Source organism: Taeniopygia guttata, chromosome 5, assembly GCF_048771995.1.
Source record: "Taeniopygia guttata chromosome 5, bTaeGut7.mat, whole genome shotgun sequence".
Classification (NCBI taxonomy): domain Eukaryota; kingdom Metazoa; phylum Chordata; class Aves; order Passeriformes; family Estrildidae; genus Taeniopygia; species Taeniopygia guttata.
The window spans coordinates 44,419,683-44,435,504 of NC_133030.1; the positions used below are offsets into that span (position 1 = coordinate 44,419,683).

At 35.5% G+C, this 15,822-nt stretch overlaps 1 protein-coding gene across 43 annotated transcripts in view; it reads left to right on the forward strand.

Annotated features, from left to right (window-relative positions):
- NRXN3 (neurexin 3) overlaps positions 1 to 15,822 on the forward strand; it is a 958,542-nt gene that overhangs the window by 830,376 nt on the left and 112,344 nt on the right. For 34 of the 43 annotated variants that reach the window (XR_012056601.1, XR_012056602.1, XR_012056603.1 and 31 more), the window contains one exon: positions 14,252 to 14,341. The exons of the other annotated variants lie outside the window; for them this stretch is intronic. Coding sequence is in view for 31 of the 34 variants with exons in the window: in XM_072930751.1 (XP_072786852.1) it covers positions 14,252 to 14,341 (90 nt within the window). In the remaining 3 variants the exon portion in view is untranslated. The remainder of the gene's footprint in view (positions 1 to 14,251; positions 14,342 to 15,822) is intronic. 43 annotated transcript variants of the gene reach the window in all.

Sequence of the window (15,822 nt, forward strand, 5' to 3'; positions counted from 1 at the left end):
CTCTTCTCTTCTCTTCTCTTCTCTTCTCTTCTCTTCTCTTCTCTTCTCTTCTCTTCTCTTCTCTTCTCTTCTCTTCTCTTCTCTTCTCTTCTCTCTTCTCCATTCTTTCTGGCTTTATTTGGTTTTTATCGACAACATTTTCTTTCTCTCCCTTTGTGATTTCCCCACCATGAGATAAATAGCCTTGTATCTTACAAGCTAAATACAATTACTGCTATCAAAACTGGAGTCTTTCTTTCCCTGTAAATGTCTCTTGGAAGCTGATAAGCTGTTCAAAGCAAACTGCAGGCTTCTGCCTAATCCTGAGATTAAACATAACCACCCAGAAGACAGCAAGAGATAATTGAAGAGGGGGGTTGGGAAAGGCAGGCAGGAGAGGAAGAGAGGAGGAGAAAATGAGATCCTCTCCTGAGATATTAAGAGGACATACAGAAGGCTCAAGGTTATTTGTAAAGGAATTACACAAAACACACAAGAGCTTGTTATGATGAGAAATTTCCTCAGATAATGCGGTGGTTGTTGTAGTTGTTAAAGACAAAATTTAGCAAGTATTTATTTGATGTAAAGCATACAGGGCAGCTCCCACCCATGACTGCTGATTTTTATATATTATTCCCATCTTATCCTGGAAACAGAAGGTCTCACAAGATTGTATCCAGATTCTTTGGGCATACTAGAGTTCATCTCACTGGCTTTATTGCTGAACATGGGGAGACAGTCGATTTCCCAAGACTGAAGTAGGGGACTGAGCCGACTTCTCTGTTTCTCTGTGCTCTGCTTTGCTACCTGCTGACCAACCTAGAAAATTATAGTGCCTTAATTGTGGAGAAATAGTGTGTGATATCTGTATTAGTCTTCACTTATATAGGCAGAATTACTGAATGGTAATAGGTTTTATTAGGTTTTAATGGGTTTTAAGTCAGCTGAATACAGTTGAAAAAAGCAGCCTTCTTTCTGAATATATAAGTTCTTCTTGAAAGGTTGTGTTGTTTGTTTTTTTTTAACAGTAACATTATAGTTTTCTCCTTCTGTAATTTTTTTGCATCTTCTGTTTCTGAAAGCTTGTCTGTTTTTAACTGTTATCAGTGGGATATTACCTCTTCCAACTTTGCTTTATTTAATTTATACAAGAAAAAGAAGGTAAGTTTAGATGGTCTAATAGTAGCATCACTGGGGAAATTAGGAAAAGACTACGTATTCGTTCTTCAGCTGACATGTGCATTGATATTGTAAATAATATACAATGTTGTGATTATTAGTTCTTGTGAGCTCAATGATGCAAAGTCTAATGCTGATTGTGAAATTAACAAGGAAAACTAAAAAGCAGAACTAAAGGAGATGTCTGAGTCATTGTAACAAGTTCTTTCTTTCTTTCTAAGTTTTTACTTATCCCTGCACAGTACCTCTTCATGGCTCATATTGCACCACTTCAGTGATTTACAAATGTTTAGTAATGGAGCCTTAGAGAAAATTTCTAATCCTCTGTGCTTTGCAGAGCCTGGGTCCTCCTCCCCCAAATTTGTTCTTCATCTTGCAGAATGATTTTGACATGTCATTTCCTCTTCTTTCCACCCTTCAACTCCCCGCAAAAACTTTGGCTTCTGCCGTCTTGTGCCCCTGTAGCAATCTTTTCCTTCCCTCAGACTTGAGGCTGTTATGATCTCCTTTTCATTTCTGAAACCTTGCTTCTGAAACCAACATAATAGTACGAAGTTTGGCTGAATCCAGTTGTCTTCATGAAAATACATATGGATCTTGTGCTGGATGACTTGGAATCATTAATGTGTTGCTTGATCTCCATGTTGAAGGGATTTTTTTTCTTGGTGCTACTGATTAGCCCTATAGGCTGAATACTATCACCAGGGTTCTTGTCACATACTTTGTTGTGGATTTTGACTTTTCAGATTGTACTCATTTTGTGGGACTTAAATGAGGTCTCAGATGCTTCCTATCAAGATGAATTGGAGACAGCATATAAAGTGCCTTTGACAGATTTACTGCATTTCATAATGAGCCTAAAACATATAAAAAGACAGGGTTAATAAAACAGAATTGGAGAAGCAGATTTTGAAGGCAGTACTGCAACATATGTTGAAAGATCTGCCAAGAGGGATGATTAAAGCATGACAAGTTGATGAAATCAGGAGTTGATTGTAGCTTGTCACTGCAGGGTCATAGCATCTATAATATTTTTATAGGATTGGAAAACTGACAAATATGGCTACCTGATAAGAACACTCAAGTTTTGTTCCCAATGACATTGGGAACAAAAATTTGTTTACAATGACATGTAAATCTCCATATATGAAGTCATCAACAAAAAAACATACTTTGGAATTTGTGCAAAAAACTCATGTTAATGCATGTGTTTTCTTGCTGGATGATGGGATAGGATTTGACATGATATAAATGTTAAATAAATGTTGCCACTACGCTTAGAGTGTAACTGCTGTATATTTTGTGTTTCACTTTCCCACAGAAAAAAATGAAACTGTGGTTTATTTCTGATTTTCCCATCCTCAAAGAGTTTCATGAGTGCTGCAAGGATTTTCTGTCTTCCAAATTCTGTTTATAAGGACAGAAGAGAGAAAAGACAGAAAACAAACAAACAAAAATAGTGATTATTTTGCAGCTTTCAGTATCTCTTGCTCCTGTTTTGTTTCTTAAAACTTATCTGAGCTCTTGCAACACACTGCATTCAGTCTGAGTGAGCTGTAGTTTTAACTTCACCAAGTACCTCAAGCCCATGTAAGTGGCAGTCTATCAAGCATTGGAATTTGTCAGCTTGGCATCAAGAAAGAGGGAAATGCATGGGCCTTTATGAAGACATGTAAGGTAGCAAAGCAGAACAAACAGCACAGTACGATTTGACAGCAATAGAGTTGATAGAAGGAATTTACCTAAGGAAGGAAGTAAACGCAGAAAAGTATCTTCTTGCAAATAGCCATGACCACCTAATTCCCACCCAAGATCCCACTGATAGTGCTTAAGGGAGAGGGGAGAGGAATAAGAAGTGTTCTTCTGTAGCAGTCTTTATCACTGCTACATAACAATCACATAAAAGGTTGTTCTAACATGCAAATTCATGACACAGAGGCAATACTAGTTTTAATTTAGCCAAAATATTTATCTTGTTTTTAGCCTAGATAAAGAAAATACTACCAGAGAGTACTGACAGTTTGAAAGTTTTTTGGTGCTGTCCAAAAAAACAGAGATATACATTATATGTATTATATATTCAGCTGTTAGCTGAATTAGTGTAGCAACACTCTTACATCTTCCTGAATCAGACTAGATGTCCAATATGTCAAATCCCCAGATGAATACACAATACTTTAGAAGGAAATTTGCTTTATTGGTCAAAATGACACTTCTTTCTGATGGTCCTGGATTTGGGATTCTCTTCGTCTTCCCAGAGCCTGATTGTTTCTCTAATCAAGTTTATTGAGTCTGAGACCTGTCAAGTGCCTGGCGCTCCACAGAATTACAGTAACCCACCGTGTCAACAACAAAAATATGCCCAAAAAGATGTCCTTTAAAAAAAATTGCCCTACTTTTACATTTAGTTTGTGATCTGAAATATGAAGTCAAATGCGCTGTGTTTGTATCATAGCTACAGTAATTGAATTTGTATTTCTCAGTTAGAAAGCCTTTTTTCCCCTCATTAATTTATTCAGGAAGACATAATTGTGTGGAAACACTCCCACTTCTGCAGCTGGAGAAGTTACTCTGCTGCATTGCGACCCCATTGCTCAGCCAAATTTAAACCATAACAAACCAAAACCTAGATAGTCTAGTGGTATCTCTAATTTTTCTCTATTTCGCTGATTCGTTTTCCATTGATGGTATTGATTCTCAAATCTCAATGCTTTCTTCTTAGCTTAGTTCTATTGACTAGGTTCTTTGTAAGATAAATTCTTGCAACACAGAGTGAATGCCTAGGAAAAGTTGCATTAACCTTTGACAATGGTAGTACAGCGTAAACTGAAACTCATGAAGAGATGAACTTTAAGATTTCCCAGTCCTAGATTTGCTAATTTGTCAGAATTATTTATTAAAATATTCCAAAATATGGTATCCATAGGGCACTGATGCATCTTTCTGCCTAATTGTTCTCACCTGGTATCTGATTTAAGAACCCTGGAATATTCCTAAGTATTAGCATTGCATTCATATACTTATCACAGGCCTTTGAGTCCCAGTGTCTGAGATACTATGGTGCAAAACAGATAAAATCCATGTGTTTTTCCCTGTATTTCTTTGACATCTAGCCATTTTCCATGAATAGTAATTATATGCTAAGAGATATAGGTATATCCTGATACCTTGGTCTTCCCAACAATTCCATGCCAAAGTATATAGCTGTTTACACAGGCATGTGTACCCTGACTGAACCTTCAGATGTTTTGAGCTGCTCTCATTTGTTGGTGTCCATTGCTCCATGATAGTATGAGGTCCAGGTACCAAGCACAAATCTTATCAGCAGTGATTTCTGGTAAATTCCTCGTTTGCTGGCATAAGATTAATTAGAACCATGGAAGGACCTGGGTTGGAAGATATCTTTAAGATCATCTAGTTCAAAACCCCCTGCCATGGGTGGAGATGCCTTCCACTAGAACACATTGCTCGAAGCCCCAGCCAACCAATTGCTATTGCTTCAGCCATTTGATGGTACATCAAATGTAGCTGTATAATGTAGTGCAGAGAAGGATGGAGAAATATTTCTCAGATGGAGACTCAGGCTAAATAGAATCCTACTGCACAGCACAGTGCAGTGAGTTCCCAGACATTAATATATTTACATTTCTCTCCTGGGTTAGTTCTATTTCAGTTCTCCTGGTCAGTTTTTATGTTTTATTTTTCTCTATCTCTCTCTCTCCCTAACTCTCTTCCTCTCCCTGTCTCTCTCTCATAAACACACATGTGTGCACAGTAAGAATGAGCAAACAAACATCTGTCCTGAGGGATCACAGGCTTGAACAACTTTGTGCTTTTCTGATCACATTGCCTGCAGAAAAAACAGTGCCAGCTGTAATCCCAGGTTGACATGCTGACATGCAGTGACAGAAGGGGTTTATGCATCCACATCAGCCTTCTCCCTGCTCGCTAAAGGCACTGGAAAGCATGAAGTCATTAAAATCCAATGCTACAATCTGAAATAGAGCAACTGTGTGAAAGAATAGTCAGAAATGAAAGGGGCCAGTCATGGAACTAGGAGTCAGAAGTTCATGAATCCCACCCTTGTGTTTAGAGATGCCTTTCTCTGTGATTTTGAGTAATGCTTTTACCAGTCTGCAGCTCAGTTTTTCCCATCAGTAAACTGAGGATAAAGCTCCAATTTACCTTATCTTTGGTGACTTAAATAGAAAACATTCTACAACTCACTGAACATGGAAGTCTTTCTGGGTCAATGAGTTTGCATCTTTCCTACTTACTGAGTACCTGGTGCTCTTGGTCATGGCACAGCTTTGTGAATAGCATCTGTCTTTGAGAAGACTCATTGGGTTGCTACAGAATCCTAGAATTCTCTTTTCCTTTTTCTAAATTGATGCAAACAGAAGAATCAATTTAATGATTTGTAGCAATTAGTAAAGCAAAAGGCCTGTTTGCTCTCATTTATTCCATTCTGTAATAAACTGATATCCCCCACCGCTTTTACAAGGAAAATTTTAAATAATTCAATAATTTCCCTGAAGATACTGTAGCACTGTCTAATATGCAATTTTGATAGGAAGTGCTTCTTAATAAATTTATTCTTTCATCAGTTTCTTACATACTTTTCATTATTTTCTGGTACTCACTCTAGAGAACTTGTCACTTCCATAGAGTTTTGGCCATTTGGTTATTTTTAACTGGTTAGCTTTCCAGTCCTCATCAGTGACATTTGACTAAGAGCCTTACAGGCGTTACTCTCATTATTCTTACTGACTGACCAGCTTTCCTACAATAGTACTGTATTAATGGGAAAGGCCTGCACATGTTCTCTCTATTTGTATATTTAACTCCCATATTATCTCCCTAATAATATGTACACAGGGAAATGATATTCAGAAACATCTGAATGTTTCTAATGGAGCCAATCCAGCTACCAGCACCAAGGCAGAGATTTCAGGTCTACTGGAACTGAGCTGCTCTTGTCTGCAGAGTTGTGGTAGAGAGCCACTGGCCCTTCAAGAAGCAGGTATAATGCCACAAGTTTTTTTACCTTAGATCATGCACCCTCCAAAGGCAGCTGAGGTGTTTTCAGTCTCACATTGTTCCTGGAAGCAAAATAGCTACACTCATGCCTTACCCCAAATATGTAAATTAGATTAGTGTTTCTATGTCCTGACTTTACCCAATGCACAAGACAGATAAAGAACCTCTAGATAAATGAGAGTTAATAGAATTTAAAGTGTCAATACAAATAAAGTGCTTTTGGTATTTGATTATTACTGCTTGTTCCCACTGGGCAACATAAATCACATTCTGACCTTTCACAAGGGAATCAAAGTGGGATGTGGGGACAATAGCAGTGGATTTTATTCCAATCTCTGATTTCTTCCTGCAAAATTATTTTTTTTCCCTTGCTTAACATGGAAAGATCAATATGTAGTTTCAGTTTTTCTTTAATAGATACTTCAGCCTTGGCTGCCTGACATGGGGCTCAGTTTGTGTCTGGTCAGTGAAAAAACACAGTAATTTACACATTCCTTACAAAATATTTCAAACATCTAGTAATATAGGCACCCGAATTGTTTCATATTTTTACAGAGGTTGAACTGGTAACTGCTTTCTCTATACTCTACACTAGTTCAGTTTTTCAACATAGCTCAAATGAGAACTAAAGCAGACTGCTTTTATTTCATGCCCATGGCCCCAACTTCTACAGGGCTGAAGTGATAGTGATTGAGCATAATGTGCACATATGAAATAGGACTTAAGTCACATTTTTGGCAATTTTTTTTTTTCTTCTGAATGCTTGAAAAGGTTTGCTTAACCTTCTTCCACCTTTGTTAGTCTGAGTTTTCTTTCATTTTGCTCCTATTGTGCTTCTATGTTAGATTATTGAGGGTAAGGCACTTATTTTGTCAGTCATCCAAAACGGGGTTGAAAGACTAATCTAAGGGAGGTTGAAATGTTACTGATCTTGTCCTGGGGCAGAGCATTGAATTAGATTACTTCCTCAAGTCTTTCTTAGTCTTATTAGTGTCAGTGTGGTCCACATTAGCTATACCTCCTGCACGGACATTTGAACTCCTGCCTCTTAGTTTGCTTCTGAATTTCCCAATGCTTTTGGTCTGAATGGTTCTTTACTTTAAATTAGAGCCCCAAGTTTTTTTAGGCTAAAAAAGATCAGATAAAATAGGGAGTTTTGGTTGAGGCACCAGAGCTGTAGAAACAGCTCCAGTTGCCTGAATAATTATTACTGTTAGAGTCTTGCTTGCTAATTCTCTATTACATCTTTAAGTACTTATATTACCAAGACCTTGTTGTCTCTTGTCATGAGGGCAGTGAGCTGAGGAGGGTTTCAGTGTGAAGGTCAGCTTTTAACTCCAGTCCATAGTGAGATTAACAGAATAAAAGGTGTTGCTCGCAGCAAACAATGTGATCAGAGGGAATTGAAGATAAAGTCAAGGGCATCCAGGACTAAGGGGAAAATGAGGACAATAAATAAAATGAGAATTCAGTAGCAAATGATGCAACTTTATTGAACAGTGAAGGTAGGGGAAAAATATAGTATCCAAGAACTGAAGCAAGGCTAAACAATGTTAAGACTTGTCTATTTTTCAATTCACTCAAATGAAATGAGATCCCAAATTTGGATTAATTTTATATAGTGCTCCTTTTATACAAGGCAAAACTGAAGTTTACAAGAATTTTTAGGGGGACAGCTTGTGATATATAGAAAGATTCCAGATCATCTGCCTTATAATTATTTTGTTTAGTATGGCCATCCTGTTTCATTTTTGTATAAGCCACATCTGTGGTTTCAGCTTTGGACATTTTTCAAGTGTTTTCTAAAGCCTTCGTAAGTAGAGATTTTTTACATGTTTGGATTTTAGTGCAACCATTCCCTATGTTATATAACATAAACCACAATATGGTCTTACAGTAACACAACAAAATAAACATCTATACATAAACAGCCCTGATGCTAAAACTTGATGCTAAGTGTTGTTATTCCTTTCTGATGTATGGAGGAAGGTCTAGACTTAAAAATAGATTCTAATCCTTTACTAATAGACTTGTGTCAATTATTTAATTGTATACAAGCTATGAAAAAATAGTGGTTGTACTTTGTAGTATTTAAAACAAAATATGTACTTAAGGAAATATGAAAATGGAGCAATTCAGTATCTTGTAAGTTTTTAAGTGTAGCTGCCTGAAAACAGAAGTGGTGAAAGAGGTTCAGTCTGTGCCAATCACAAGCACACTTTGGAAACTTTTCTTCCCTTTATCAGAGGGGAAATGTTAGCTTCTCTGTGATGCATGCAAGTCTCCTTTTCCAGGGAACACAGCATCAACCCTAGGAGAGTTTTGGGGTTGAACTAAATTGAATCAGTTTATGTTAGTAGAGCATTTACCCATCAAACAATACACTTTTCATGCTGTAGCAGACTGCTTCTTTCCCATGATGATGTCACTTAAGTGTGTAAATCTTAGTGAGATTATGAGCATCCATAAAAACTCAAAAGGCTGCTGGGTGAACTGAGCTATCAAACACTAGGTGTTAACAAGCCCTTTTCCTACTGATATTCCATCTACAATAAGGGGAAAATGGTGGAAACATTTTAAAGCTTGAACACTGATCTCAAGATGTTTCTTTAAATCATTAATAACACTGTAGCATCTTTCACTTAATAACTGCTCATTAGATAAAATATCTCATTCTTTTTAGAGACTTAGAAGCAATGAAGAAAATTCTGCTTCATAGAACAGTCTTTGACAGTAATTTAGATCAGATGAGTGTTTTCTTATGGTATTCTTTTCAGCATCTTCACAGATTTGACAGCACATCAGGATGGATTAATATTCCACCTAAAAGCAAGTACTTTCTTTCTGCCCAGTGCAATTTGCTGGAACCTTTCAGTTTTTTTCTTTCACACCTTAGAGATAGTCAATCATTATGATTGGTCTAGGTCAAGAAGCAAGATTTTTCAGAGTTTCAATTGTTCTTGTACTTTCTTTGGCTTAAGATTCCATTTTGGTTTAGAAATAAGCTTAATACAATAAAGGTTGTTTGTTTTCTTAAAGGAGCATCAGAAAAGAATAACCTCTTCCAGCACTGAAGGGTTTTGGAAGAAAATTCTGCTTTGCCCATGAGCAAATTTAAACTGTGTCCCTTGGACTCTTACACTGCATGAAATATTTCCTGTGGGAACTTCAAGTAGTGATTGGCACAAGCAAATTATTTTGATTTTTTTTCCCATTTTAGTTTTATCTAAATTGAAGATTATCAAAAGCTAAAGTTCAAAGTGAATATGATCTATTTATCAGTGTAGTCTGTAGCGCAGGGATACTGAGGGCTTCAGAAAAAAAAAGACAGAATGCTGGCAACTGATCATATTTCACCAGTAGGCTATTATTTTTATTATGGGATTACACATTTCCTTTGGAAAAAGAGGGACAATCCAAAAAAACCAAAAAAACATAGATCACTTCTGCCATATTCCTTTCCAAAGTATTTGGTCCTTAGCAATGTCCATGGTATTTGAAATATTTAGAATATTCTGGTTAACCGAGATTCAAGAATCTAGAAGATTTCAAGATATTGCTGTTAAAATCCTCCAGGTCATAAAAGTCTGATTGCTTATCAGTTTGTTGAAAAACTTAGGACATGCAGCAGAATTTCTGTTAATTGTACATATAAGTCCTAAATGGGACAAAAGACTTTTAATCCTAGTCTTCATAGTTGGCTTTAGAATTTTTATATGAAAAAGGAATAAAAATAGGCAAAATAATGTGTTTATGAGGCACAGTTCTTTATAAGAAACTAAGTTGTTAAGCAGCTGTAAGTCATATTGATGTACAGGAATTTATTACGTGGATGAAGGAAAAAAAGAGGAAACTTATTTAAAATGAGTCTTTCCTATTGATCCTTTAATCACTTAAGCAGCTAGAAACTATAGGAGGAAAATATTTAGTAAATCACAAGTAGCAAAACTAATCAACAAAATTTTACAATTAAAAACTATATCCTGCAACTTTTGAGACCCATATAGATTCTGAATGCAGAATAATTATCTGATTAGGAGTATTTTCTGAAAATTTATATCACTCTATCCTGCGCATTCTATTCTGAAGAACAGCTTGGAATCAAAGCTGGACTCAAAAGGAAAAAAAGAGAGAATCTGTATTAGTTACGTGAAAGGGTTGTTTGTGTGAATCATTCAACTATAGAAATAAATTACATTGAGGTCACAAAATAATTGTTACTGAAAATTTCTGTGTATGAAGATGTATGAGAAACACCTTTAATCACATCATGTCTTAGCTGTTGGAGGTTCAAAAAGCTCTCTTCATGCCAAACTTATGTTACTTCGTGTTGCAAACCATGATACTTCTTTTTTGAGCTCTCATATCAAATGTTGTGTTTAGTTTTTAAAGCACAGCTCCAAGTCAGTATTAATTTAGTAATTGTGTGGTTCTATTGGTTATATTTAATGGCTATTCTAAGCACTTAACAATGAAAAAGTTATTCTTTAGCTCACTGATGTAATGGAGTATATGAGTAAACACATTCTCATGCACATGTTTTTAAAAATCATTCTTAGTTATGTCTGAAATAAAATTTAAAAACAAACCAACAGAGAATAGATCAGATACTAATGTTGCAATATAAACCAATTTGAATTTTCTAATGCCCTTCAATTTTTCATCGCTTTTAAAGGTATGATTTTTTATGTATTTTAATCTTGCTCAATAGATCTGCATAATAATAACATAATAAAATTAAGTTAAACTTGACTTAAAAAAAAAAAGTTTTTAAAGATGTGGTGGGGAATAGTTGTCATTTCTGGTGTTCTTGAAGGTCTAGAACTATAAGAAACCCATTTTTCATCATCATGCCTTTTTTGATTGTCCCACTTCCTTCTTTTACCTCAGTCTTGTTGGCCTGCTCTTGTCAGACACTCTGTTACTGAGGAATTCCAATTCACCACGTTTTTTTCTTTTCTGCAGTCAGCCTTCCACACAGAGGAAGAAGTACTCCATGTCAGCCCCTGGCTGACTCTAGTGTTCCTCTGAACTGTCTTCATTCTGAAAAAGAGCTCATTGCCACCAGTAAAAGGTTACTTTTCTATGTGCATACTGATATGAAGACAGTGGAGTTTCTTTTTGCTTGTAAATAGTGCTATAGAATTTCTTTGGGGCTATAGAAAATGTGCCTGCCCATCGACATTATAATATCAACAAATTTAACTAGTATTTCTAGCTCAGAAAATACTCTATAAAATGGGGAATAACCCCCATTTCTATCAAAACTGTGTCTATCTCTATCACATGAAATATAGATGGAGTAGCAGCCTCTTTTTAAAGGTTCAAGTCTGAGTTGAGAGAGAAATTTAGGTCTTTAAGTGCCATTGAAGTGCCTCCTGAGGATTTCTCAGAACTTAGTATTCTTTCCCTACATTAAAAAAATAAAAATAAAAATTAGGCACTAAAATATAATCCTAAAGGCGATGCAGAATTTTTATGATTGCATTTATGCAATTTATCTGTTTTGGTGGGCATGGATTAGTGTGTTGAGAAAAGACCTAAGCTGAATGTCTCGCTAACTGATCTTAAAAAATAAATAGTTTTTGTAGTGAGCTTGACTTTATTTTGTTTCTATTTTCCCCAAACCAGTTGGTCTGCTTCCTGTAAGCTGCACCTAGGCTTAAATGAATGGCAGAATTTGCAGGAAAGGAAGCTGTCATTTCAGTTTATTATTAATAAACAGATCAAATATAATTGTTTTGTTAATATTACCATCTCTTTAGCTTTAGATAGAGTTTTTTCTTTGCTTTTGTTTATATTAACTCAGCTCCTCTTTATCAGTTTTTTCTTGGTTCCTGAATTGAACATGGGTCAAATTTTCTGTTTAGGAACATGTATTCATAGAAGTATAGAATTGACTTTTTGGTGGTGCTGATATGAATTAGGAGAACTAAGAATTTACTTAAATGTAACTTCATGACTGTGAGTGACTCCAAGTCACCACAGTACATTGTTAAATATAACTTGACAGATAACTGAGAGGGTGTTTTCAATTTTACCTTTTCCTTCTAGTTTATCTGAGGTACCAACTGTATATGTCAGGCATCTGAGGTGCAACAAAGAAACTGGAGCAATAATGTGTGTCAGCTGGTGCTTAATTAGATATTTCTACAATGAAAATAGCATTTTTTCACAATGAATATATAATATGGAAGGCAAAAAGTTATCTGACTTTTCAGGAAGTTAGTAAGTAATTGGGCCGTAAAGTTGTTCTTAAAGGCTTTTACTTTTTTACTGTGTACCCCAAATAAGCAGCAAGGCTCCTAGATGTGCATCACTATAGTTGGAGATATTAACCCAAATGCTAATTGCTGTTTTCCTTACAGCTGAGCTTACAGTGATATAGATTATGATTTTTACAAATTAAGATTAGTTCATATGAATCCTTGTGGGACTGTATCTGTTGTGTTCCTATAGCGCTTCTCATGTGCAGCAGAAAGTCAGCAGTTCCAGGATGCTGCTGGAGAGCCCAGCTCTGGTCAGCAAGTACCTCACACAGACTGGCAGCATTTTGGAGCTTCAATAAGGATGATCAAACACGTGAGATTCACCAGTCATATTCCTTGCAGTATGACATTGTCTGCTCTTGACTGGCTGGACTCATATTATTTAGTTTTTAGTTATGCTTTTTTTCATTGGTGTCTCTTTACATTGGAAAAAGATTACAGCTTCTGTTTCAGAAAGTCAAATAAATATGCAGCCCCATTAGGATATTTATACATGGGACTTTAAGGGCAATAATGCAAATTCAGCAGGGCAGTTGCTGACTTCAACCACCATTTATTCAAAACACATACTGGAGCACAACTGATCTACTGAGCTTCTGCTTATGGTAGCATTATTCCAGTAAGTTGTGGACTTAATCGTTTTTCTACAATGTTATAATGTTGCATGTAAAAAAAGCACTTCTCTTATGCCTGTCTGAACAGTTTTTGTAGAAATAATACTTAAAGCAAAAGTTAGAATTAATCAGAAAGTTACTCTAGCTGAAGAAAATGAAAAAGCGGAATGATGGCACTTGTTCACTGTCATTCCTAACACCATCAAACTGAACTGCTCCTTTCTACTAGAGGTTCCATCTGACCTGTTCAATTTTCCAGTATCTAGGGAAATTGGACAGAGGCTTTGTGTGAATCCTTCTCCTCTCTGTGCTGTGCAAGTAATAGGAGCTTTCCACCAAAGCACAGTTTAATGGATGATTCTATTATCCATCAGCATGGAACAATGGAACTGTAATTGCCGGAATTTACACTTTGGCTAATTATTTCTGCTTTTATTTAAATTAGTTTCTAAGTGTTTGTTTTATTCTGGCAAGAGGCCCAAGTCTTTGGTAACTGAACAGAAGTTTTCATGTATCCTTAATTAACAGTTCTTCCTCTTGTCAAATTTTACTTCTCTTTTTTCCTGTTTATCTTTCCATTCTTAGGTGTTTGGATTTTTTTTTTTTAAACTAATTCTATTAGATACTTTGTCATCGATTTCTTATATTTCCTTCCTTTCTTTTTTTTTTTTTTTCTGTTTACTGGGTTTCTAGTCCTAACACTTGTCTTTTACCAGTGCAAGAAGGTTATTAAAATTACTACTATGTGTTTATGTGACTGATATATTGTGCCATGTCTATATGCAATCAGATCCAGAGTCTGATCAAAATGTTTTAACTCATGGCATTGAGTTCACTCAAGATCTCACATTGCAGACAAATTGCATATGTCTTCTAACCAATTTGGATAAACAAATACTCTAAGGAGAATCTGAGTTATCTTTTTTTGTAGGCTTTAATTTCTTTGACCTTCCAGAACCTCAGGCAATTGGATGTATAACTATTCTCCACTCTACTAAAGATAAAGCTCTCTCTTTTCAAATATGTATATATATACATGTATATGTACACACATGTGCACTTATTTATCTGTAGCTAAATAAGGTCATAAAAAAACCAAAAAATCTAGGATGTTTTAACTATTTCATTGACTTTACAGATTGTTTTTAAGCTGTTTTTTAAACTTTAAAGGCAACACTGATAGTGAACGGTTCCAAATGGTAAAACAGAAAATCCCCTTCAAATATAACCGGCCTGTAGAGGAGTGGCTGCAGGAAAAAGGTAACAGTCATTAAAACTTTCATTTTAAACCCATTTGATTCTAAACTCTCATTTTTAAAGCCTGCAAATAAATGTTTCTTAAATGATAATCGCCTGCTGCATAAATGACTGTTTTAATTTTCATTATAATTTGTGTCAGCTTCCACCTGCCATATGTTGATAAATCATGCTATAATACATTGCTATTAAAATGCAGTTAAAGGGACGAAATTCTAAGCTTGCTGCAATAGTAATGACAAACAAGAAAAAATTCAGGAAATTATTTCTAAAAAAAAAAAACAAATGAAGAAGAGTGAAGAGCAACAACATGTATTATGGCAATTTAACCACTGCATGATTTTCCTATTTTAATTTGGGCTTCAACTACATTTATATCTTTTTTATTGAAGTTTTCTTAAAAGATTTTCAAATCTACTTGTTAAAACACTTCCTTTAAGTTGTTTTATTTTCTCGTGAGTCTGATTAGCCACTATGGCTATGTATTTCCTTATTATATTAAGATAATTAAACGATTTTTAAAAATGTTTTAAAGAAAACATTTTTAACATTTAAATTACAGAGAGGGAGACAGAGAAATTGATTGTTCTGTTGCTTTTATGCTATGTCTAGAGTACAGGTTGAACACTCAAATTATATTTATCCAAAATACGGATCAAATTCTTAGTCTAAGGCAGTGCCACTTAATCTTGTGGGTTTGCCTGGAGTAATTGGCCTCAGTTCAGCAAAAAAATGTGTTAACATGAATAAGTCCAGATGGCTTGAGTAAAAGTTCTGTATACAGTCCATGGCCTTTTGAAATGGGACTTGTGTCAGAACAGTAATTTTTTTTTTTTTTTTTTTTTTTTTTTTTTTTTGTAAGGGATTTGGAGAGGGAAAAAAGAATATCTTGGATGTAGAGCCCACTTTAAAGTCTGTTGAAGGTAACAGAATAACTTGCTGATTTCAGTAGGGCTTGAACTAGGCTCTTTGTAATACAGAGGAGTTTAGGTCAGGAAGATCTTCTCCCTCTAGTAAATGTGGTGTTAAAAAAAAAAGCATTGTAACTAACTCGTTGCCTTGAAATCTAGACAAAGCAAAACACAATCTTCTCTTGTTTCCATTTATGAAAGTACTGCTAATAAAAGGGGGTGACCTTTGAACTCAGGTCTTGCATTTTCTGTGCTGATTTAGACTGTGGTTGTTAACACATTTTCCAGGAAGGAAAACCAGTCTCTTGTAGGACTGGAAAAATATAATTTATGTTCTGTTTCAAATTTCTAACCTCAGCTGAATTAACAAATTGATTTATCCAGTATGAATTAAGGTCAGGAAGGATGTGGCTAAATCCAGTCAAAATATTTTCATGTGAAGGGCTTGATGCTGCAAAGTATTGTGCACACTCAGTTCCTTTTAACTTCAACAAGAGCTGGCAGTGTTGCTCACTTTTCAGGTTTGTTCTACAAAGGTGCAATATTTAAAGCTAAAGTACTAATGAAAATAAG